This window comes from Aulonocara stuartgranti (assembly GCF_965226115.1).
Source record: "Aulonocara stuartgranti genome assembly, chromosome: 10".
Lineage (NCBI taxonomy): Eukaryota > Metazoa > Chordata > Actinopteri > Cichliformes > Cichlidae > Aulonocara > Aulonocara stuartgranti.
The window spans coordinates 7,877,274-7,902,490 of record NC_138946.1 but is presented as its reverse complement, the minus strand read 5'-3'; the positions used below and the strand labels follow the sequence as shown (position 1 = coordinate 7,902,490).

The window sequence follows — 25,217 nt, the reverse complement described above, 5'->3', positions numbered from 1 at the left end:
TGAGTGTCAATACAAAGCCTGATGAAGCCGAAAAGTTCCTGTTTTTTTTTTTTTTTAAAGACTCCACAAGGTCAGCTAAATGGAGCTTTGGCCGTAAACTGTTCCAGTGATCCCTGCGCTTGTGATGCTTGTATACCACACAGGGGTACTGAAGTGTTCTCCTTCTTTTTTTTCAAGCCATCAGAACTGAAACAAACAAATTCCTGCAAGATTGGGAGTCTACAGGTACACTAGCTTTGTCAGGTTGCTAAAGTTCATAAAAATAATATTCATCAACCATGGTACATTTTCATGATAACGTTTGTTAATTAGTGTTAAACCCAATATACCGCTTCATTTAACATGAGTATTTGGCAGACATATTTTTAGAAAATACCAAGTTAATAAGAGTTCTATTTTTCTTTCAAGCACATTAAATGATCAAACTTAAACAATAAAAACTTTCACAAACTCATTAAAACTCAAGTGCACTTTGTAATGTAACGGAAAGCAGGGGGAAAAATGGAAACAACAAAATGGTACGAAGAGTGACAACTGTTTATTCTTACTGTTTAAATATTGCTTCTTTTGCACAAACAGGCACAAACCACACACACGGAGCCCACTGGCAGATGATCCAGCCGTGCCTGTGACAGTGATTCAGATAACAATTTCACGTTCATTAAATGTGTTTCTTGAAATCGCCCTCTTTTTTTGGCATCCTCCCACTCAAGACTCCGGTAAGGTTGAGAAAATGACAGGAAATACAAATGAGATGCCACCAAGTTGTTACAGTTGAAAAAGAGTTCATTTAGAGAAAATTTGTATCACTTTCTCTTATCACGAGTAATTAAGGAGATATTGACTACAGCATTACCATGTAATTTTAAGTCTATTTGCACTCTCTTAGATTAAGCCACTGTTAAAGTATTGAGTTATATCAGGATCTATCAAAAGGTATTTGCAAATGGCATATTTACTTATATAAGATAAGCAGAGACGCTCAGCTTTCTTTCTATTGCCCAGATTTTTCCTTTACTTCCTCTCTGATAATTACTATGAGAAGGGTGTGATTTGGAGAGATATAACCAGTATGTAATCTGTAGAAATAATTGATGCTGTCTTTAACTTTTGATGAGGGTTGTGTCCCAAAACTGTGCTTCAATTAAAATATCTCTATCAAAAAGTTGGGAAACAAATTTTTTAGAGGATGAAGTTAAACACTACAAACAAATAACAAAAAGCTTGAATAATTAAATGTATTATATTATGATATTTATGGTAATTGAGCCTGTGTGTGTTTGTGTCATATATATAGTGTGTATTAAACAGGCTTGTTGGTAAATAGACTATCCACAAGGAGGAAATTTACATTTAAGGTTTGTTGAAAAGTAAAGCAAAGTTGGATCAGCTTTTAACTGAGCAGGGTCGAAGTGCATTTAAAAACAAAAAACTTCTCAGAAAGCTGTATTTAACACAAGAATCCTCCTCGGAATGCAACTCTAGACAGGAACTGAAAGTAAAGTATTTGCCGCACTTGCCTAGGTATCTTGTGTATGCATCACAGAGGTTATTAGCCCAAAGTCTGGGGTTGTTGCCTTTGAATCATTAAGGAAAGGGTGAGTGTTTGAAGCTCCTTGATATAATGATCCTTGGCAACTCTGAGAGTTCAAAGTAAATTGGCAAGGGTAAAAAAGGCTTTTCTGCCACTGAACAAAATAGAGAAATCAGCCAGCTATGTTTAATAGAATTTTCATCAGTGCTCAACCAGTCTCTCAAATGGGTTATCTAAGATAATGGCTGCATGGGTTCATTACCTCCTTGTCAAATTAAATTTCTTTTTCTCCTCCAGGCAGATTGGATAGTGATTACAGATCTAACCAAAATACGGCTCTAACTTTCACGCTGTAAAGCTGGGAAAGGGCCGCCATGACAGCAAAATTAGTCTGTTTCATCCCAACCCTTTGTTGTAAACTGACCAGACCGCATCACAGAAAGAATTGGTTTCTGATGCTGCACCACTGTGGATTGTCTTTGTTTGCCTTCTTTCTTTCCTTCTTTCTGACTCTTGTACCTCTTGATTGAAATGTCTTTTGTGAAAATGAGATAATGCATGCCACAACAAGCAGTATTTACTTCAACAAAACAATCAAAGGAATCATCTCACTTGGTTTTAATCATTGTTCTTGTCGTGATTTGATCAAGTAAATGAAAGTAAATGGCGTGATTTTATATTCTGCTAAAAATACCAACCGTTCCTTATCAGAGTCCAGGTGGCAGGGCCAGCAGTCTGAGCAAAGATGCCCAGATGTACTTTTCCCCAGCCGACTCACCCAGCTCTTCTGGGGACACGGAGGCATTTCCAAGCCAGGTGAGATACATAATTTCCAGTGTGTCATTGCACTGCCTTGGGGCCTCATCCCAGCGGGACGTCCAAAACACTTCGCAGGTGTCCTGGTCAAATGTCCGAACCACCTTGAGGAGTAGCAGCTCTATTCTGAGACCCTCTCAAATGACCGAGCTCCTCACCTTATCTCTGAGGCTGAGCCCAGACACCCTTCAGAGGAAAAACTTGCAAACCAAAGACGGAAAACATACGCCTTCAAAGTAAAAGTTTTGCCTTTTGAAATATGTTGGCAATACAACACATTTCAAAAGGCACAACTTTGTGAGTTGTACCAACTTAAAGTTGTGCCTTTTGAACCTTCAAAGTAAACTTTACTTTGAATGCATCTGGTTCCGATTTGCGTTGCACTTTTCATCTGGCGAATAGTTTGCAGCCAGGTCAGCAGCTGCCGTGCAAATGGCAACAACTTGTGACAACCAAAGCAATCTCAAGAGGTCTTAGGTACAGCGCCATGTACCTTTATGATCAGTTTCATGCTAGCAATGCAAGCGCCAGAAATCAGCAGGAATTCTTTTTTTTTTTTTTTGATCGCTAGGCCTGCTAAGTTTGCTAGCTTAGTAAACAATAGATTTCTCAGTTAGTGAACTTTCCCACACATCAAACTTGTCTAAAACTGTTTCTTTTAAAAAGGACTAAAGGAACAAACATGACAGATACAGTAGAGAGTCCTTGCTAAGGTCCCACCTGACAAGCAGCTAGCAGCAGCTAAGCCATAGAGACCAAAACTTTTACTATTAGGCTGTAAACATGTTTACTTCTGCTATAAAGTTGGCCAATTTCAAGTTAAAGGAAACTGAAGAATTCTCAAAGAGCTGATTGGAGAGCAGTAAATAGTGTTCAACTAGCAAAGTCAATTTTAAATATAATTCACTAAATCAAACATTTGCTTTAAATGACTAGGAAGATTCATTACATCACAAACATTTGTTTAACTACATAAATGTGCAGGATTTTTTTTGTTTACCTATTTTCTGTTTAGTTTTTGAGGACATACAGTCTATGGTAGAGATATGTGAGCAAAAATAACTGGAATATAAATGTTCTCTCAGGTGCTTTTAATTTCCATTTCAGTTAGTATTTGTTGGCAGCACCTATTTCAAATAAATGAAAAGTCCAAGGCTTCCTTTCCCATCTAAAGGAATGGTAACACTTTTCATTTAATTTGCTCGTCCGAATTGGAGTGAAAACAAATACCAACGTGTTTGGTTGTGAACTGGCCTTCACTGTTAGAAGAGTTCAGAGGAGAGCGAGCAAAGCAACTTAAAAGCTTGAGAGAACCCCCTTCAAAAAGCACCTTCCTTTACCCCTCCGTGAGGAAGAATTACATCAGACTGTACCTCTCAGGATGTGCAGGATCTACAAATAGATAGCTTCAAAGAGATGAAAGCGCTACCTGTGTGATGAGTGAACTTAAATCATCAAAGTGGAATGGGTGGAGCATGCTGTGTCTTGAAAGGTAATTTGCATTTAAATATGTTTTAAGGCGTTTAATTCAGTGGTCTGTGAATATTTTCAGGCAACCGTTCTCATCACTGGAAAAACTCAATCACTGAAGAGTTCACTAATGATAATAATCTACAGCATGCTGAAAAATGCTTAGAAAGGCTTATAGCGCTTTCGCACAGGCTCATTGTATTCATGGTGTTGAATATATGAAAATGTGCAGATTTAACAAGTAAATTTTTCACTTTCATTTATACAGTAATTACAGATGCTTATGAATATGACATGTTCTTTCCTTTGTTCTTATTTTTATTTTAAGGCTCTGAAATGTAAGAAACCTCAATCAGTTTACCGTTTCTGAAAAGGGAACAAGGCAAAGTTCACTTTTGATTGCCAGTCACCTAGCAACAGTGATCTCACAACTTAAACCAACTGAATAGAAAGCGTATCATGCTCTTGACCTCTCATGTTGAAAACACAACCTCACAAGTTTCACCTGAAAGCAGCCTTCGTCATCTATGGACCAGGGTTCATGAAGTGATATTAGTGGGGGGAAAAAAAGCTTGAATACACTGATTTATTGCTATTTAAAAGTGGGTTTCAATTTAGTAGGATATCTTGTGTTTTTCTTTACAGTGGTGCTGTTTTAGTACCTTTAATAGTAAGAATAGAGTTCATTACCTTCTTAAAAAGAAAAAACACGTGGTTGCGCAAAGAGATTGTAGATGAAAACCCCTCATGCTACTAAATAAAAAAATAAAACATTTTAAAAGGCTAAAGTGTGTAGAATGATGTCAATAATCTCATAGCCCGAGGAAAGAAACCTCTCTGAAATCTGGTGATGCAGCAGCACAACCTACTGCATCCGCTTGCCAGATGGCAGGAGGGTGAACATGCTGTGGCCCGGATGGGTATTGTCTTTTAGTGTCCTTTGGGCTCTCTGCAGACGCCTCTCCTTGGTGTCGGTGATATTCTGTGCACTGTTAATCACCTGCTGCAGAGCTTTGCACCATGCACATCCCATCCCAGTTTATAATGTTTCGAGTTAGGATGCTCAATAACTTCACACTGAAGTTTAGCCTTCTTTAGTGCAGAACAGGGCTTGAAAGAATATCTCTGACCTTAGACTTTAAATGTTTTGGCTGGAAAAAATCTTTGTTTTAATTGGATGAATGAGAGGAAAGATAGATTTTTTTCCGCGTATACAGCAGGCATCTTCACTTGATCACTCCCATTACCTGAACCATCTTTAAAGATTAAAGATCTCATGAGATTAGAGTGCTTTAACAAGGCATTGATCAGCATATCTCTAGCATACATAACATCGGCTAGTACATCTGTGTGCCCTGTGCATGTTAACTAAGGTGTCTCTTGCTCTTTAAACCAACACAAAAGGTGCTGTTAACTCTCTGAGCCCCAAACACAACCCCTATGTTTTGGAAGCAAAAAGGACCAGTAGTTTTTGATGCATGTTAGTTACAAGGATTAGTCTTTTTTCTTTTTTTAAAGAATACATTTCAGATCTTTCTAAATGAGAAAGACTGGCTCCTCAATTGCTTAATCTCCTCTATTAGTAACAAATCACAGCAAAGTAAGAAGTCCGGGGTTTTTTCACCGAGTGTTTTTGAGTTGTGGACTTGGTATTGTTCCTGAGCTTTCTTTTATGACTTCTACAGATCAGGTTTGGTGTTTTTATGGTAATCTTGCATTCTGTGATTTATCTTTTGTCTCGTTACCCTGATTCAGTTTAGGCGTGTCACATTCCCCATTAACTACCAGTGTCTGTGTCATGCTGTACCGCTGGTCCATTTGTGCCCTGAAATCATTCTAAACATGACACAGAAACTTGGATTGACAACCTTACCTTTATCCCTTTAAATTTTTAAGGTTTCAGAATATGAAGCCGTGTGTTTGTCATGTAAATAAGAGTTTTTGTTTAAACGTATGCGTGAGCACTGTGACACAGTAGTGATGTGTGCAGTAGGAGTGACAGATGGGTTCAAGGTGGAGGTGGGATCACACCAAGGGTTGACTCTAAGAACCTTTCTGTCGGCAATGCTGATCAGCAGGCTGACAGATACGATCAGGCAAGAGCCTGCATGAGCTATATGTTTGCAGGTGATATTGGGATCTGTAGTGAAAGTGGAGCTCCTGGAGAGGTGGAGAAAAGAGGAATGAAAAGTCAGCAGGAGCAAGACAGAAAACATCTGTGTGAATGAGAGAGAGGAAAGTGAAATGATGGGGATGCAGGAAGCTGGGGTATGAAGTTGGTTAAGTTTAAGTCCTTCAGCTTAACCGTCCAAAGAACGAGGGTGCAGGTGAGAAGTAAAAAAGCGCAGACAGCATAGGATCAGTGAAACCATCGTATTGTTACACATATATAAGTTAGGTCCTGTGATGAAGTCTGTTTAAAATCTTAATGATGATGGGTGTTAGAGTGAGCGAAATCTGGATAATCCTCCTTTTTGTTTGGAAAGATGACCAAAATTTACTAAAGTAACTTCATGTTATTTGACATGAAACTCATGACTAAACCAGTAAAGTCATCTGGAGCATAATTACTGAGGTCAGAGAGCAAAACAAATTATAAAACCAGACGTCTTTTGGCAACCACAGGAGTCACCTCCTGCAGGCCACCCCGCTTTGGCTTCAGTTTTCAGACCCAGAGACTATGGCCATCTTTTATACAGTGTATGTAAAGAACAGAGTGAAAAAAAGGTTTAGAAAATGGTAGTGAGAGCAGGCAAAGTACATGGGTAACAGTGCTGATGAAAAGGGAGGAGGTGGAACCAGTGGCTGCTGTGTTAAAGATAATAAATTTGCACTGAGAGTGACAAAGACTGACAGGATTAGGAATGAGTACATCAGAGAGAAAGCTCAGAGATGGACAATATGCCCCAAACCAAGCTTCAGGTGAAACATTACCTTAAAAGGGACAGCAAACCTCCCTAGACATCTGATCTCTGAGTAGTATAATTCATTTTGATGTTATTAGGTTACTAAGTTGATACTTTGTTAAATCAGTAGACATTTTTTTGTAACTTAATAAATAGGATGTTACAAGTTCACAGAAAGCCTTATTTATTGTAGAACATAGCTTGTGTACTGCTAAGTTAAAACGGGAGAAGTGTATCATTTATCAAACCTTTTTAACAAGACTGTTTTAGGGATTTATAATCAAGTATATGTGTTGTTCTTATTAGGATTTCGCCTACTTCAGTATCAGTTTAAATGTATTAGTAAGACATACACGCAGCAAGGGGCAAAGTAACTGAACTGGGCATGTGCAGAGAAAAAAACGCCAGGTGTACTGGGAAAAGGATGGTGAGGCTTAAAGCTCCCTCGCAAGAGGAAAGAAAAGAAATAAAAGGGAAGCAAAGAAGAAGGTTATGGATGTGGTGAAAGAATCTTATGTGACAGAAGAAGATGGAGAGGAAAGGAAGAGATGGAAACAGATGATCTCATGTGGTGACCCCCCCCTACAGGAACAAGTCTACAGAAGAAGATTTGGACATCATTTAACACAGTTTAACTGGAACATTTATCACCAGCTCATTTGCAAAGTGCTTTTAATTATGGGCCATCTCACACAGCATACAAAGTCCTTGGTCTCTGCAAAATCCTATGTTGTAAATATGTGCAGTAAAATTGTACCAATCCACGGAAATGTGTTTCCTGGCCAGAGAACGAGCAGTCAAATGTCCCGCAAGCCAAAGAGTTTGACACTTCCCTCTAAAGCTGGCAGACCAAACCGGGGCTAAAGCACCACTGAGTACTTAATTGGGATTCAACAGGTGAACAGAGGACGCTCTAGCGTAGAGGCGATGACAACAAGCATAATTTTTATGTTACAGCACTTTGTTTGGTAGTAAATAGTTAGCCGCTGCGAGAGTTTCACACTCTTTAGTGCAGGCCTGCCCAAGCATTGTTTATTAGGTTAATAGCTCAGCAGCCACCCATCTGTAACTGATTTATCACAACATGATTATTTCTATGGCTTTTGCAGTCTTTCAGATAGCTTTTTGAACAGGAATGTATTACGCTGTACATTACAGCTGAGCTGACAAGGGCAGTTTGGGACTCTCTTCAAAAAGGTTCCAATGCAAAACGAGTCCGAGTTGGTCAATAACAATAATGGCTCAGAATAGCTGGTTCAGCTGAAGATTCAGTTTGTGGACACTTTCTGAATTGAAATGCCAGGAACACTTTAACGGGATGTGAGTAGTTACAATATATCAAGACTCTTTCCTCCAGGCTTGTTGTTATATTTCTGTTGAACCAGCTCCAGATTTTTATTTGGGAGCCAGACACCCTCTCTACTTTTAAAACCAGGCTCAAAACTTTCCTTTTTGATAAAGCATGTAGTTAGAGCTGGATCAGGTGACCCCGAACCCTCCCTTAGTTACGCTGCAGGAGCTTCCCATGATGCACTGAGTGTTTGTTCTTCACTCACTAGTGTCTACACACCACTCTGCATTTAATCATTAGTTATTATTCATCTATGGCTCTCTTTCACAGTGTGTCTTTTGTCCTGGCTTCTTCACATCACTCCCAACTGCTCACAAAGATGGCCCCTCCCCTCCCTGAGCCTGGTTCTGTCGGAGGTTTCTTCCTGTTAAAATGGAGTTTCTCCTTCCCACTGTCGCCAAGTCCTTGGTCATTTGATTGTTGTGGTTTTATATTGTGGGGTCTTTATCTTAGACAGTTGTGATTTGGCGCTGTATAAATAAAATTGAGCTGAATTATTTCTGTCCTCCAGTCATTTAAAAAAATATTTTAAGCCAAAGTTGCAATGTGCATCATTATGAATGGTAATGATGAAAAATGCTTTTGTCATCCATTCAAAAAGTAGAGGAAAATGATGTTTGCAGTATTCATACAGCCTAATCCGTGTGTCATAGTTAATTCTCATTTCATTAAATTTTATGAGACTGTGTTATTTATGAGCAGATGCAGCCACAGTCCCAAAACTGCCTAAACAGCAGCAGCTGTGGCCTGCAGTAACCAAATCCAAAAGAGGAGGTGAAGTGGTCCTCGTGACCGTTTGGATGGTTTACGCTCAGGACGGTCTGATCCAACAAACCTCTCGACGAATATGACCAAGATGTGGATTCATTTGGTCAATAAAGACACGTCATTCACAAGTGTTCGGTGGCGTGTTCTTCTGGGAATGATCTGGTGTGCGCTTTAACCTGAAACTCGCAGGCTGACATGTTGCTAAGTGGCTCTCGTGTGTCAGTATGAAATATATCCAGTTTATTCGGGCTCAGGTGCACTCGGGTTTATATATGCAGCTTCGCCAGTGTGACGCTGGGAGCTGCTGAAAAGTGTTAAATTAATCTTTCTGAGTAAAAAAAGAAAAAAGTTTGTGATTACTGATAACGATAATGACAATTGCTCACTGCAGACATGAATTGTAACCAGTGAAGTGGCAAGACAATCAAATATATTATGACTTGAAACATTAATCTGTGACTGTGTTGCAGCAAGTTTCTCCAGTTTTTGATTACATTTCTCAAAGTGACACATCCACTGTTTTTGCCTACTGAGGAGATGATGAACAGCAGGTTATCTGGAGCTCAGCGTGATGGTTGCCTCTCTGCAGATATCCTGATTGGTGCGTGTTTTTCTGCACACAGAGGGAGATGACTTCACAGCCTGCTAGACAACTCTTGGTGTATTTAAAACAGCAACTTCCCTCTAAAGTAGAGTGAGTTCCCCTCAAATCGACTCAGTCTCTTAATTCATACACGCAACATATTATTATTGATGTATTCGGTTCAAGCAGGCACTGGTTGTATCTGTCAAAACATATAAAAAAAATAATAATAATAATAATAAAAGAGGGATGTTGGAGTCAGACGTTGGGGAGTCTGCTGAGAAAACAGGCTATGGCCTACTATGACAGCAGACCCAATGAAAGAGGTTACACACAACAAAGTCCAACGTCAACACTGACCAAGAACCAACTGGCATATCAGTGCTTTAAAATCAGTAACACAAAGGGAACAATTCTGAGAGGTGTGGACACAATGAGCTGACCCTGGCAGAGGAGAGCAGTGTTAAAGACCTAGATGATGCTCAGACACCTGCAATGTCTGATACATCCCTCCAGCTGAGGATGAAAACTGCTGTGGCCGTGGCTTCTGTGTAAACTGTCACTTTGTTGCACTGTCCACTGTGATATACTGAACTACTTTGTTGCTGTCTCTCCTACATTTACTGAGACATTTTTAATTCTGCTTTATCGTCTTTGATGAATTTTTATATATATCGCTACTCCACAACTGTGTTGCATTTAAGCTATTTGTCGTGACACACAATAAGACTGACCTATGAATCATTCAAGCATAAAAAAAGGACGTAACTCAAGGGATGAATCGGCATCGTGTCCACAGATAACAGAAAACTTAGCAAAGAACCAGCTTTGATTTTAGTCTCTTCAGGCATTTTGTTACTAGCAGCCTGTTACAAAAACACAATGTGTTCCCATTTCTTTTGTTGAAAGTGCAACAATGCCAATAATCACACTTTGACAGGCATAAAAATAGTGTTTTGCACCCACAAGGTGATTCCCAAAGAGCTATTAATCGAAAACCTGGAATATCTCGGCATGCTTGGTAGGGTGTCGTAAAGTATTTCAGAAAACTGGACGAAACAAAGTTGAGTACGAAAGAAGGAGCAACAGACCAAAAAATTAAAACTTCATCTACAAAACTTGAACAGTATCTGAAAGTCACGTCCTTAAGAAACAGGAGAAAATCCAGCAAAGACTCAACACGAGATCTCAGAGGTGTATCTGGTCCTTCCACTGATCCATCTACTGTTCGCATCCACCACTCTACTCCTCATTGAAATGGTGGATGTTGAGAAACCATTCATAAGAAATGGAAACAGGGAAAAGGGTGAGGTATGCCAAATTACACAAGAACTGGACTGAAGCTCAGTGACTCATCACTGCAAGCAGTAAGACATGGTGTTATTTGTGTTTATATTACACAAATAAATTCTTAATATTGTATATAAATTTGAATATCATGTTATATAACATGCAGTAATATAACCATAAAGATGTATGATAAACATAATGAAAACTAAATGGAAAATGGCAGTGTGCTCTGTTAAGGTGTATGTCATGAAAGCAAAACAGCTGAATTTGAACAAAATCACAACTAAAGAAGAGACACGTAACTCCGATTCTCCATTTGTGGCTTATTTAAAATTAGATATCTTGATTAAAAAAAGTGACCCACTGGATATAATATAATATAATATAATATAATATAATATAATATAATATAATATAATATAATATAATATAAAAGCTTTTATGAAGGGTTATGCTATAACCATTTTACTGCTTTTTCCTATAATAATCCTGTACTTTCACATTGAAGGTAATAGTGTGTCCAGTAATAAATCCATGTGTTACACTAAAATACACTAACGTCCAGTGGTGCTACCATAAAATCTCTGTATATTCCCATAGTGCCTGCAGTCATGAGTAATATATCAGTAACGGCTGAGGCTGCTCTCACTTGTACATTAGAGCACTGCTGACATCTTGTGGTTAGACAGGCGTCAGGGTTTTGTTTGTTTGTTTCTGTCACAATAAAAAGGAATTTGTCACCACTGACATTAACATCAAACTGCATCATTTTGTATACTTTTTTTCCATTTCAAGTTAAATTTGAAGGCACAATACTCATCTGGAAGGAGAAAGCGTGGCTTACATCCAGTAAGCTATTGTTAACTCATTTTGACTTTATCACATATTTATGTTATTCCTTAATGTTTATGAATATGTGCTGTAGGAATTCCCCACCTTTGGGACAAATAAAAGTTGCTATATTTTATCTACTGTCACAGTCAGACAAGAGAGGTATAAAGCTGGGAAAGTTATTTTAAAGACAGTGCAGCCTAAGGTATTTCTACTGTCCCAGCAAGCCAAATGTAATTATTTCATATTGGAATATAATTTTGCTTTTCAATTGCATTAAAATACTTATCTGTCTGGGTTTAATTTTAATCAAATCAAATCACTTTTATTGTCACATCACATGTGCAGGTACATTGGTACAGCACATGTGAGTGAAATTCTTGTGTGCGAGCTTCACAAGCAACAGAGTTGTGCAAAATACAACAATGTAAACAAGCAAAATACAAGAATGGCTACATCTGAAACTAATAAATATATGTACAATATATAATAGTATATGCATTTCTGGATGTGTATACTAAATATTTTTCTACGTGTGTGTGTGTGTGTGTGTGTGTGTGTGTGTGTGTGTGTGTGTGTGTGTGTGTGTGTGTGTGTGTGTGTATACACATATTTTACAAATTAAATAGAGTAAACAATAAATAAAATATATATATAAAAAAATTAAATATACAGAGTTGAATATGTGCAAAACAGTGGCATTACTGTACAGTATGGAGTGCATAATGTTAAAGTTCCAGTAGTGAAGCTGAGGTGTCTATGAAGTGTTCAGCAGTCTGATGGCCTGATGGAAGAAGCTGTCTCTCAGTCTGCTGGTTCGGGACCGGATGCTGCAGAACCTCCTTCCTGATGGAAGCAGTCTGAACAGTTTATGGCTGGGGTGACTGGAGTCCTTGATGATCCTCCCCGCTTTCCTCAGGAACCGCTTCCTGTAGATGTCTTGGAGGGAGGGAAGCTCACCTCCAATTATCCGTTCAGAGCACCGCACTACTCTCTGGAGAGCTTTGCAGTTGTAGGCGGTGCTGTTGCCATACCAGGTGGTGATGCATCCAGTGAGGATACTCTCAATGGCACAGTGATAGAAGGTCCTGAGGATGCGGGGGCTCATGCTGAATCTTTTCAGTCTCCTGAGAAAGAAGAGGCGCTGCTGCGCCTTCTTCACTGTTTTGTTTGTGTGTACTGACCACGTAAGATCCTCAGCCAGATGTACTCCAAGGAACCGGAAGCTGCTCACTCTCTCCACAGCAGCGCCGTTGATGGTGATGGGGGTGTGTACTTCTCTGCACCTCCGGAAGTCCACTATCAACTCCTTTGTCTTTGCGACGTTGAGGGTGAGATGGTTGTCTTGACACCAGTGGGTCAGGGCGCTGACCTCCTCCCTGTAAGCTGTCTCATCACCGTTGGTGATAAGACCCACCACTGTAGTGTCGTCCGCAAACTTCACAATGATGTTGGAGCTGTTAGTGGCCGTGCAGTCGTAGGTGTAGAGTGAGTACAGGAGAGGGCTCAGTACACACCCCTGTGGAGCACCAGTGTTCAGTGTGATGGGGGATGAGGTGATGCTGCCCAGTCTGACCACCTGGCGTCTGTTAGACAGGAAGCTAAGGATCCAGCTGCAGAGGGAGCTGCTCAGTCCTAGATCCTGCAGTTTCCTGTCCAGCTTCGAGGGAACGATGGTATTGAATGCTGAGCTGTAATCTACAAACAGCATTCTCACATACGTGTCTCTCTTCTCCAGGTGTGACAGGGCAGTGTGTAGTGTCAGGGCTATGGCATCATCAGTGGACCTGTTGTGGCGGTATGCGAACTGTAGAGGGTCCAGTGAGTCGGGTAGTGCAGAGCAGATGAAGTCCCTGACCAGCTTCTCGAAGCATTTGCTTACGATGGGGGTCAGGGCTACAGGTCGCCAGTCGTTCAATGAGGAGATGGTGGAGGATTTGGGTACAGGGACGATGGTGGCCATTTTGAAGCAGGCTGGGACTACAGACAGAGAGAGGGAAAGGTTGAAGATGTGCGTGAACACTCCAGCCAGCTGAGCCGCGCATGACTTGAGGACGCGGCCGGGAATCCCGTCCGGACCAGTAGCTTTGCGTGCGTTCACCTTCCTGAAGCACCTCCGCACATCCTCCTCAGACACAGTGTGCGCACTGACGTCATCCGCGGTGCGCACACTGTCCGGTCTCATGGTGTTCGCTGTGTCGAATCTAGCGTAGAATACGTTTAGATCCTCACACAGAGGATGCTTTAGTTAACGTGTCGTCTCCAATTATGTTGTGCATGTCACAGTTTAACAGTTTCTCAGTGCTGTATCTGGGTTTTGTCTTAAAGCAAACTAGTGTAGTCATGGAAAGACTACTAAAAGTCATTTTTTAAGGTGCAGTGCAGATGCTGGAGGATGCCGAATTGCAGCAATGGCTCCCATATTTATGTAATCCTTCCATTTAATACAAGGGAAGTGAAAAACACTGAATGACTTTCAGTACCTAAAGTTTGTAAATTAATTTTGCTACTATTGTTCTGTAGTTCTGAAGTTATAATGGAGCGCATTCGGGGCGTTTTGTCGTTCAGGTAAAACTTCCTTTAAGGTGTTTCATCTTCTGTCCTGATGATCCAGCTGTTGCAGGACATTTAGCACAGATTCAGTAACGCCATGATCAGATCCTTCGACTAGCCAATTGGAAAACACAACAACCCTGCCGTGATGAAAAACTCGTCGCTCATTGGTGAATCTTCGTGTGACGTTTTGGGAAACTAGCTGTTAATTGGTCGTCTGCCCGACTTTAGTTGAGTGAGCCTCCCTCCATCGTTGTTCCGGGATACCTGCAACCAAGAAAAGGTACAGTGCTATTTACATGGCTGTAACTTTATATTAATAGTGTGACACTCCAGGTTAGTTGTATTTAAACCCGATTAAGCCTTTTTGGAGTCCCTTTAGTGAAGCCAAATTCTGCAAAAAATGGGGTTTCTACGCATAACGAGTAGTTATTGTCATGTTTTTGCGTTCATGTATGTGCTTTGCAAAACTTTTCAGTGTACATCCATCCAGCCTTCATTTTTCATGTTTCAAATACCCATTTTTAATTTTCTTAGAGGAAAGTGAGCGATGTGGAGCTGTGACGAAATACGTTACGCGTTTCGGTTGAAACGGAAACGGTAATGTTAAAGACGGACAATGCAGATGCTTATTCGGTTTTTGTGATTTTTACAAACTCCGGGCTCTTTCACTTACCGTTATGTGTATGTGACAGTTAGGCTATGTTATCTGATCTAACCGGTTCAGGAAAGTGATCAAAAAAAGGCGGCCGACGGCACGCTTGGTGTCGGTAAATGCCACCGTCAGGTGTTTCTTTTGGTGGAATTCCAACTATGAGTCTGATTTACACGCCTGATGGGCACCTGCCGTTAAGTCTGTGGGAGAAATGCAAACTGCAAAGAAGGTGGTAAAAGTACCACTTTCAGATGGGGGGAAAAATTAAAGCCTTATTTATGAATTTAAGAGTTTAAGCGTTTTTCAACAAATGTGACTTTATACATGCACTTTTTAAAAAATCCACTAAAATAAAGTTTAAGTTGGATAATGACACAAAGGAAGTGCCAGGAGGCCTTCCAAGATGACTGCATCTTGGCTACATCTGTCTGATATTTATTGGAAAACTAGTTATGAAATTCCCGAGCTGCCAGACTAACTAGTGCTGTGGTTGCTCTAACATTTCCAAAAAAAACATGTAACCCAACTACGAGGAAGACAACAGTAACTCAGCAGTCTGTGACTTTAAGCCCATTTGCTTGCCTACATTGCCAGTTAAGACTGAACCTAGAGGAGTAGCAGGTTTGGTGTTAAATTTGAATATGTTCAGTTGGCAGCCAAGGGTATCAGCATTAAGCAGGAGGTGTTGATGGAAAACCACCAACTCACTACCTGGCAGCAACAGCACGCCACTGTATGAATCACCATATTTTACTGAACCAGGAGTGGCATACAGTCTGTGACTTTTCCATCTCTGCATCACTCTAAGATGGCAACGGCTGTAAAATTTAGAAGCTATGAAAATGAGCAGTGGAGGTGGAGGTTCGGGCACTCGGCTAGGAACTTTCTGTGCACCCTCCATTGGATATTTTATGGGCAACTGGGAAGAAGGATTTGTGAAATGCCTCAGTTAGCATACTCAATATGACCTGACACCAGATAAGCAAAAGATAATGGATGGCGAGAAAATTAAAGGTGAATAAGGGAGACTAAACCTCTCAACACTCTCAAAAGGAAATGCTCTGATATAAATATTGACTTTCTTTTGTTGTATTTTTACAGATTCAGCCATGGATCTTGTGCTGAATGTCGCTGACTACTACTTCTTCACGCCGTACGTGTACCCAGCGTCGTGGCCTGAAGACGGAGCCCTGCGGCAGATTATCAGCCTGCTGGTGGTGACGAACCTCGGAGCTGCAGTCCTGTACCTGGGCCTGGGAGCCATCAGCTACTACTTCATCTTCGACCACAATCTGATGAAACACCCACACTTCTTGGAGGTATAAAGCCCATATCTTGTTTTTATGACTGAGTGTTGGCAGAGCTAAAGCCTGCAATCAATTGACCTTTGTATCTGCAAAAGGGTGTACAGATTTATAGGAACACTTGCAAATTACTGTCGTGTGCACACTATGGCTTCAAAACCAAGAATTAATAGTGTTTTTATTGCGAAACTAACTGTATTTTATAGTTGTTTATGTTACTGGTTTCACCTCCTGTAGTGTTGTTAATGCTTTTCCTGCCTAACGGACATGTAGTGTCTACATGTAGTGATTTAATTGGGCCATTTAACTGGGGTGAGGGTCTCTTCATGAAAGCCTTTGTGTGTCTTTTAAGGCTGGGTGAGATTAATTTTTGTTTTTTTTAGCCCCCAAACTACTTTGTTTGAAATGCGCTTTGATAATTTTGTCCATCAAAGTTAATAACAGGAATTCCCCACATTGGTTTCATTTTTTTTTTCATTCTTATTTATTTTATTACATATTAAAAAAATGTTACTTATTGTTATTTGTAGAATCAAGTATGGCGAGAAATCAAATATGCGATGACCTCTCTGCCCGTGATCAGCATTCCCACTGTGGCTTTGTTTTTCACTGAAGTCAGAGGCTACAGCAAACTCTACGATCATGTTGCCGATTCGCCCCTCGGTAAGCTGAAGAAGCAGCAGAAAATGTTTCAAATTCTCCTAAAGTTTTTGTCGGTGACATGACCTCTGTGCTTTCAGGTTGGCCCGGCCTTTTCCTGAGTATGATTTCATTCCTGTTCTTTACTGACATGTGCATCTACTGGATTCACCGCTTCTTACACCATAAGCTTATTTACAAGGTGAGGACACTTGTGTTTTTTCGTACTGGCAATATACAATTGCTGAATAGTGGAAATGTCTTTATCGTGCGTTAAACTTTATTGACCTCACTGCTCTCTTGTCCCCAACAGCTGTTTCACAAACCACACCACATCTGGAAGATCCCCACTCCCTTTGCCAGTCATGCTTTTCATCCAGTGGACGGCTTCCTGCAAGGAATGCCCTACCACATCTACCCGTTCCTCTTCCCCCTCCACAAGGTGCTCTACTTGGCTCTTTACGTTTTCGTTAACATCTGGACCATCTCCATCCACGACGGCGACTATCGTGTACCCGGAGCTCTGACGAGCGTCATCAACGGCTCAGCTCACCACACTGACCACCACCTCTTCTTCGACTACAACTACGGTCAATATTTCACTCTGTGGGACCGCCTGGGAGGCTCCTATAGGCACCCGTCAGCTCTGATGGGGAAAGGTCCCCATGATCTGATCAGGAAACTTCAAGCAGAGGGAAAGTTGGGAAATGACGAAGCGAAGCCTAACGGGCAAGTGAATGGACGGGCTCAGAGGGGAGTTACCTGTAAGGAGGAGTAACAGTACGCGGGTTATGAATAATTTCAGAAAGTGATCTCTATTTTTTTGTAAAGACAATTTGCTAAAGCCCAGCGTATTGGAGAGTAATTGGAGTTCATGTATGTGCCAAATAAGCCTTTGTAAGAATTGAGTTCTTGTGGAGCAATGAGTGAATGTGAAACGGCTGCCCCTGGTTGGACTGCACACACATACCAATCACAAACTATCGACTAACATCCGGAGATGGGGTGTTGTTTTGTAGTGTAACAGATTTTTGCGAACCGCGCAGCAAAGAGACTTGAGGATCACCAGAAAGCTGGAGCTGCTGGAGCTACTGGAGCTTCTTCAGTCACAAACCAGACCTGAGGCTGATTTCACAGGGCTCTACTAAAGCCAGAGGTTTTTATTTGACAGGTTATAAATCAGAGTAACCCAAAAGTTGAAACACTGGCTAATCAGCCATGCCTACTTTGCACTTCCAGCTTTTATTATTATTCTTTTTTTTTTAAGAGTCATAAGAAACGTAAGAGAAGAGCAGCAGAGGCCTCATTAACTTTAATTTTTCAAAAGTCGTGTCTTCTGTTGCAATTTAATTAAAATATTGAGAAGATGGCAATTATAAGTAACCGTTAGAAATTACGTTGCCAACAGAAGTGTCAAAGAAATTCTGAAACATTTAAAAAATCTTAGAAAATGTGTTTTATAGATATATACTGGGCAGTTTCCTCTCGGTAGGGAATAAAGTTTGTGGGATAAATATGGGTGCCACATGTGGTTCATTTATTCTTAAGCCCTCACATGGATCATACCTTAAACAGACCTGCATTTATACATCCATCCCCCTCAAAGCACTGATGTGGTGTGATGCATACAACTCCATATTCTTGGTTCTTTCTTTTCGAGCTCTGCAGGATTTTTTTTCATGTGCACTGATTCTGGTTATAAAGACAAGAGAATAGTTGAACGCGATCATTTAATACATGTTTTGCATTTTAATACTATAGTTGTAGCATGCGACATAGAACTGCAATAAATGTATGCACCGAAAGATCACACAGCTCATGTCAGTCTTTGCTGAGATTACATTAGCATCATTGTCAGTGTGTTGATGGATACAGAGTAGAAATGCTTTGTGGATATTTTTTTTTTTTTTTGAAATATTAATACAATAATAAATTTGAAATATATTTTGGGGAAATAGTGTCTCTTTATATTTTATTTTAAGAGCTTGTATTTTATGGAAGCTTGTTTCCACTTCCAAAAACAACTTCTTTTTTTGCTTGGGATTAATGTCTCAAAATTTCAACTAAATAACTCAACTGACTCATGGGTGTCAAATGTTTTCCTTATTGGTGGACTCCTCAAACTTCCATAGTTGTTGGACTTGCAGTTGTAGTTTAAACCCATGGTTTCATCAAACACTTTGACCTAAAGGCAAGCTGACTGCCTAAGACGCAGTCTTCAGTCCCTTGAAGTTTGACCTGCTGAGCTTTTGGGTCATCCGTCCATCTTCAGGTAGTCGAGGCAGCGATACTGACGAGAGCTATGAAAAATGCTAGTTAGTGGTTGTATAGCTAGGACTGTTGTGCAGTGAAAACAAAAGTGAATTTCAGTGTATTATAATTTATTTTTAATATATCTACTTGTTTTCTAGTGAGGTGCTAATATTTTAATATTTCTTACAAACTACACTTTGTCTAGAATTCCACTGGTAAAATAACTCGTATATAAAACCAACTTCCTGCTTTGCAAACGTTCATAAGTGGTGATGTAAAACTCTACAACCTTGGTGCTGTTGCAGTACAATGTGTAGTGTTATACCAAGAGTTTTGTGCATAAATCTAAACAAGTAATTTTTGGTGCTTAAACTTAACCAGCAAGTAAAAGCAAAACTTACAAAAGACAAGTGAGAACAAAGTGCACAAAGCTCCCAAAAACCACATTCTCGTATGTACGCTTTAAAACCGTAATGTTTGTTCTTCTAATATTGTGGCAGCCAGTATTTTTAAAACACAGACGACACAGGGGAGCAGCATCTGACAGTGTTTTACACGTTTAAGATGACAACGCAGGTTTTATATGCTCATAATAAAGAACAAAAGCAGCTTTTTTATCAGAGCAAGTATGATGGGAAAGCCTGTTCTACACATGCTCGTTAGATGTCCAACTCCCTTGTCTTGGTGACAGGCAGGCTTTGCTCTCCTGTCAGTAATGTCAGTCATCTCAGCAAAAAAACAAGGGCATCCAAAGGAAGGATCGCATGGCTGCCCCGGCTGCCATTCCTGCTAACATTCCCAGTGCTAGATGCTCCACTACGCCATCAAACGGGTCCCTTTGAACAACCACCTGGTGGGTTCCTAAAATATAGACAGAAAGAAGACACTTATACCATTTGTGTTAACATGACAGTCGCTTTGAATGTCTAGAAAAATAAGGGCAGATCAGGATTGTAAAAAGGGACAATGTCAGAACAGTCCGCAACTTGAAGATCATTGTGGTGCTGTGGATTGTGCACCGATGATGAACTGAACTCATTTATTGACAAAGGCCTTTTTCCTGGTCCCGAATTTAAGTATCAGCTCGTGTCAAATCCCAGTTGTGCTTATTAAAATGAACTTAAACTAACTGGCATACAGTGTGCCGGTATTGCAGTATCGATGGGCTTCTGTGCAAAAACTAACCACAGTGCATGCGCGTATCTACCACTTCCACTGGAAATTTAAACGCAAGATCGATGCATAAACAAAAAACATGAAGTCAAAACAGCATAAGCATCATTTCTGGATGAAAACACCTAAACATTCCCTGAGGTTATAAGAGAATGATCAGACTTCTGTTAGGAAGGCAACAGTAACTCAAATATCCACTGATTACATTCCAAGTTTGCAGAAGAGCATCTTTGAGTGTAGATGGGCTGCAGCAGCAGAAGACCACACTGGCCCAGCTAGGCCCAAGAAAATGACAATACAATTCACACAGGCTCAACAAAACTCTACAACCATGGGATAACACACCATGTCACAAACTGTTTTCTTGAACATGACCATAACTTCATCATGCTGAAACTTTCTCCACAGTCACCAGATCTCAATCCAGCGGATCAGCTTTAGGATGTGGCGGAGCAAGAGATTTTTACATCGTGAATGTGAAGCTGATGAATCTGAAGCATGTGATGCTATCTTGTCATTGTGGACCAAAATGTCTGAGGAATGTTTCTAGTACTTAGTTGAATCCATGCCTATGAAGAACTAAAGCATTGCCAAAGCCAAAAGGGCCTTTTAACCCAATGCTAGCAATGCAAACATAAGTGAAGTGAATGTATAAAACACATGGCATAATACTTTCAAAGTAAAATCCTATAGGCTTTTACTTTTAAAAGAAAATCATTAAAACCCAATTAAGTGAAGTATTTAAAGCCCCACTAATCTGCCTCTTGGCTCATTTACAGAGCAGGTGTGTGGACTTGTGTCCAGCTAAATGTGGACACAAATATAAAACACTTACAACATCATAAAGAAAAATTGTTATTAGCATACCAATTACTGTTATTAGTCTAAGCACTGCTCACTGTCACGTTTAAAAAAAGGTTGCTTTGTTCTACTTAATTTATTGCTGATTCAAAGCACCGCCCAGCAGGAGCATCAAGTGCCCTAAATCTAGCTCCAGAATTCAATTAGCTCACAAACTGAGCAGATGTGTGGAGGCAAACAGTGCAGCAAGAAAGAGTACTCAGAGTAACACATGTCGCATGTGGGAAACCTTACAAAAAATATGCATTATCACACATGATGAGGTTATACAGAGGTAATTGCAGTGAATGGTTCTGGGTTTTCTGACTGTTTCCTCACAGGCTACATACCAGCTACATCATAAGTGCTCAGTTCTTGTGGTGTGCCATGTTTTATAAAACATACTGCAGCAACCAAAGCAGTTATGGATTATTTAGATTACTGTTGAATTGTCTGCTTCTTTGGAAGAAGAAGACAGCTGCCATATTTCAATTCCCTGTTGTTTACAGGATTCAGAAAAGAGCCCTCATAAGCCAGCCTGTTTTTGCTCGATAGGATATGGTCTAGGATAATGAATGCAAATGAATGCTGTTGTTTTTGATCCAGTATATAGACCGCAGCATTAGATTTATTTAGTGTAGAGCTAAATGCTTCTTTAAAATGCTCCACTTGGTTAATTTTATTGTCCTAAAATTACAATATTAAAGGGAACTATTATAATTTTCCATACTTTAAAAAAATGGCTACATATTATAATATATGTACTATGTATTATATTAAGTCGATAATAAGTCTAGTTTTCTGTGTTAAGCTATGATATCTTACCTGGTCCTGCTCCAGGTGTTATGTAGACAGTGTGGCGGCTATTGAGGGGGACAGCCTGGTAGGAGTCATCATATGGGTCATATGTGAACACCTACAGTGAAAAAAGCAAAGCACTACTTTTAGCTCTGTGGTGGAAACACTATCTGAGAGCTTGCTGATCGTGTTTAAGCTTTTTACAGAAAGCATGAAGCACTCACCGGGTTTCTTCTGGTCTGCAGCAGAGTCAGTTTCCACGCTCTGAAAAATAAACAAGCAGGACTGAGAAACTGAGGGACGGTTGTGAAGTAAATCAGAGAATAATGAGGCGAAGCGTGAGTACCTACATTGATTCGTCTTCACTGTTTGCGCACAGGTTGAGTGTTGAGCCGTCCATGAGGTGAACCACGACGAGATTCTCCCTGGGATTGCTCTCTGGTGGAGTCACACCTGGAGTAAAATTAAAGGAGTAAATTACCCATATTTGTTAAAGGTAAACGAAAGGTGAGAATGAATGAGCTAAAGCTTCTTTCCTATTTTATAGCAAACTGCGACCAGGCCTACTGTAAGAATACACGTTTTTGCCATGGACATGGTAATCTATTATCATGAGATATTTTCTTCTAAACTTCTATACAGTCTGACCAATATGGTCTTTAAAATACTGCACATTTAAAGCACTTCTGTGTGTCAGCGTTCACACTTAAATAGTGATGGAACATGTTCGCTTCTGGGTATAATTGTATCACAGATCCGTGCCGTACCTCCACATTCCTGACCGGACTGCACATCTATGCATGCTAGTTTGAGACTGACGCGATGCTCCAGCTCTCGCCTGTTGTCTGACTTGTAAAAGCAAAGACTCCCATCGATCCAAAGGTCACACCAGTTGAGCTTCCAGCGTTTTAGGACAGAAGCTGGAGAGGAGACACATGCCACATTGTAAAATTAGTGCATGGTAAGGTGCTGGGATAACTTTAAACTTCAGTTTAACATCCTTCTGTTGCAGGCCTCACATCTCAGGTGATTTAGTAGTTGCTTTTGAATGTAGTCCCACCCCTACCCCTCCCACCAAGCAGGTGTATCTCCATTGAGTGTCCTTGATAAGCCACTTAAAGGCATGGCCAAGAACAAATAATGAGATTACAAGTTACAAAGGGTAGAGTTTCATAATGCGTGAAGTTTTCTAGAAAATCCTCAGTGTCGAGTTTGCAATCTGGTCACTAACACAAATACACAACACAACATACATGAAAAACAGCCCACATGTGTTAGCTATGATTAGAATAAAGCTAATAAATGATAGTAGAATTTAAAGCTTTAAAACTCTGGGATGTTGTTATGAACCAATGCAGTATTGGTCATCTGTAGACACAAAGCATCTAACCGAGCAGTTAGCAGGTTGAAGCAGGCAGCTGTATTTAGTGAGCTGCTTTAAAATTCAAAGGATAGCCTTCACAGAGATATGCAGCACACTGCCTGTCCCACGATAAAATTGTAATCTGCAAAAATGCAAAAGGTTTCAAATACATTTCACTGTGCTAAGTGTTATCACTTTATTCAACGCAGTTTAACATTTACCCAAAAAGGTGAGGTAAAATGTGCATGTAACATGCTACATGTCACATGTCTAGTCTAGATGTTGATGCTCATACTTAGTCAAACTCCTTAAAAACAGAAAAGTAAAAGAAAATGCAACGGCCCTTATCACTACACTTAACAAATGCAGGTGAAATGGGTGAATATTATTTTAATTATAAGTCTTGTCCTGTAGGTCTTGTCTCTTAAAGCACCCAAAAAATGAAGCCTACATGTTTTTATACATTAACTGAACCGAATAATCGAACCTTTAAGTTACTAGCACTAATTTTATTATAGAATTCCCTGAATTTGTGAAGAAAAAAAAACTTACTCTGTCTCCACAACCAGCTTGATTTCAGGAGCGCCATAATCCTCGGATGTTGTTCTTGTTATTAGTTTGCTTTGATAATAATCCAGGAGCAAAAGGCTTGCTTATGTCTAAGAGACTCTGCTGTTGGAGGCCTTTGCCTGGGTTTATATGGCCTCTGTCCTGCGTATATTGAGGTATTGGTAGATTAATCTGGCTCTCACCAGGACTGACACTGATTCAGAGGATCATTCTGGATTAGGAGACCACGCCCTCTCTCAACCCCCCCATCACTCTTTCTGAACTGATTTCTCTATCAGACACTTGCACTGTGGGCCACACAATGTTTAAGTTGTTGAACACTCTTATTACATGAACTAAACTCCTGTAGGCCTCAATCCACAGATTCATCTGCACATGCATGACATGCTTTTACAATTTAATCCCTGTCCTAAAATAACATCCAGAGGATTAGCCTAATATTACCCAGGTCAGTTCTGTCAGTCTTCTCAGAATGTCTGCAGGTGATGCATGATGACATCATTTCCTTTTCTAGCCTACAGAAAGTTCTGGTCTTGTTTACATCAGCTCAGTCTCCTGATGGTGTGTTTACACCAGTTCCTAAATTCTGAACTAGTTTTTGTTTGTTTGTTTGTTTGTTTGTTTGTTTTAACTGTGTGTCAATATGTTATGTTGTCACACCCCATACAAGCTCTGAAATGGCGGCTTTCCTCCCATTGTTGCAGTTTTTCCATGAACCACTTGGTGATTATTGTTGATGAACAGTTTTGAAACTCGGCATGAACTAAATATTAATATATACGATTTTATTAATAATAATAATGATGATACACTGAGTGTTAATGGTTTACTGGAGCATGCCTCTCTGTTTTTAAGGGACACAAAAGGACGTACCCACAGGTAAAATGGTAGAGAAGTTGCAGAAGTGGTTCTGTTTCTTTAGGAGTTGCTATTTGACATCCAGGGCATGACTTGTCTTGTAAACATTTCAATCACAGTGGGGATCGTGGAGAATCTTGACTGCCGCCTCTCATAATTCCCAGCAGGCGTCTTTATTTGAAAGCTCGGCTCACTGCAGTCAGAAGACGTATATGTGCTGCTGTTGTGTTTGATGAACAGAATCCGCTCTCTGATTGTCAAATTTTTCATTTTAATATATTTCTTCTTATCTAAAGCTTTTTTCCCCTCTAAGTGATGTTTCTCTCGGTCCCTTCATATAACTCCTGCTGTTTTATTTAAGAGTTGAACCCCTGAAATCAGTTATAATCTGACATTTTTCAGTAGCCAGCTTCCATCATGTTTGCCATAGAAATATTTTAATGTATACCCAAAATGTTGGCATTTAATACTCAGTCTAAAACATATACAGGAACTCAGTCAGACATCTTTCTTTGCCCAGTTTACCCACTATTACTCTTCTCCACATCTTCAGTTCATCTGAACCTTCCCTAATGGTCGCTACCAGTGAAAACCATTACATCTTCAGCTCTGCCACCTTTTTGTCAGTGCCACGGTCTCCAAACTATACATCAGAGCAGGTC

General features: G+C 40.1%; 2 protein-coding genes across 5 annotated transcripts in view; one reads left to right on the top strand and one right to left on the bottom strand.

Annotated features, from left to right (window-relative positions):
• The window catches only part of sc5d (sterol-C5-desaturase), a 37,023-nt gene extending 18,414 nt beyond the window's left edge, over positions 1-18,609 (top strand). For 2 of the 4 annotated variants that reach the window (XM_082549423.1, XM_082549426.1), the window contains exons 2-5: positions 15,859-16,076; positions 16,592-16,724; positions 16,802-16,902; positions 17,014-18,609. In XM_082549423.1, the coding sequence (XP_082405549.1) occupies positions 15,859-16,076; positions 16,592-16,724; positions 16,802-16,902; positions 17,014-17,478 (917 nt within the window). In that variant the 3' untranslated portion in view covers positions 17,479-18,609. Of the gene's footprint in view, positions 1-14,294; positions 14,386-15,194; positions 15,772-15,858; positions 16,077-16,591; positions 16,725-16,801; positions 16,903-17,013 lie in introns of those variants that run through there. The other 2 variants (XM_082549425.1, XM_082549424.1) reach the window with 2 other exon arrangements.
• Positions 18,610-19,070: 461 nt separating this feature from the next.
• plekhb1 (pleckstrin homology domain containing B1) lies at positions 19,071-23,877 on the bottom strand. The gene is made up of 6 exons (XM_082549431.1): positions 23,680-23,877; positions 22,532-22,684; positions 22,115-22,217; positions 21,989-22,028; positions 21,792-21,882; positions 19,071-19,814 (listed from the first exon to the last, which is right to left on the bottom strand). Exons 1-6 carry the CDS (start codon positions 23,714-23,716, stop codon positions 19,681-19,683), a joined length of 558 nt encoding a protein of 185 aa, XP_082405557.1. The 5' UTR covers positions 23,717-23,877; the 3' UTR covers positions 19,071-19,680.
• Between the last annotated feature and the right edge of the window lie 1,340 nt (positions 23,878-25,217).

Coding starts and splice junctions, on each gene's coding strand:
- plekhb1 (XM_082549431.1), bottom strand. CDS start 23,716: ATGGCGCTCCTGAAATCAAGCTGGTTGTGGAGACAGA. Junction 22,685..23,679: donor AAGCTGGTTGTGGAGACAGA/GTAAGTTTTTTT, acceptor TCTCCTCTCCAG/CTTCTGTCCTAAAACGCTGG. Junction 22,218..22,531: donor GTCCGGTCAGGAATGTGGAG/GTACGGCACGGA, acceptor ATTTTACTCCAG/GTGTGACTCCACCAGAGAGC.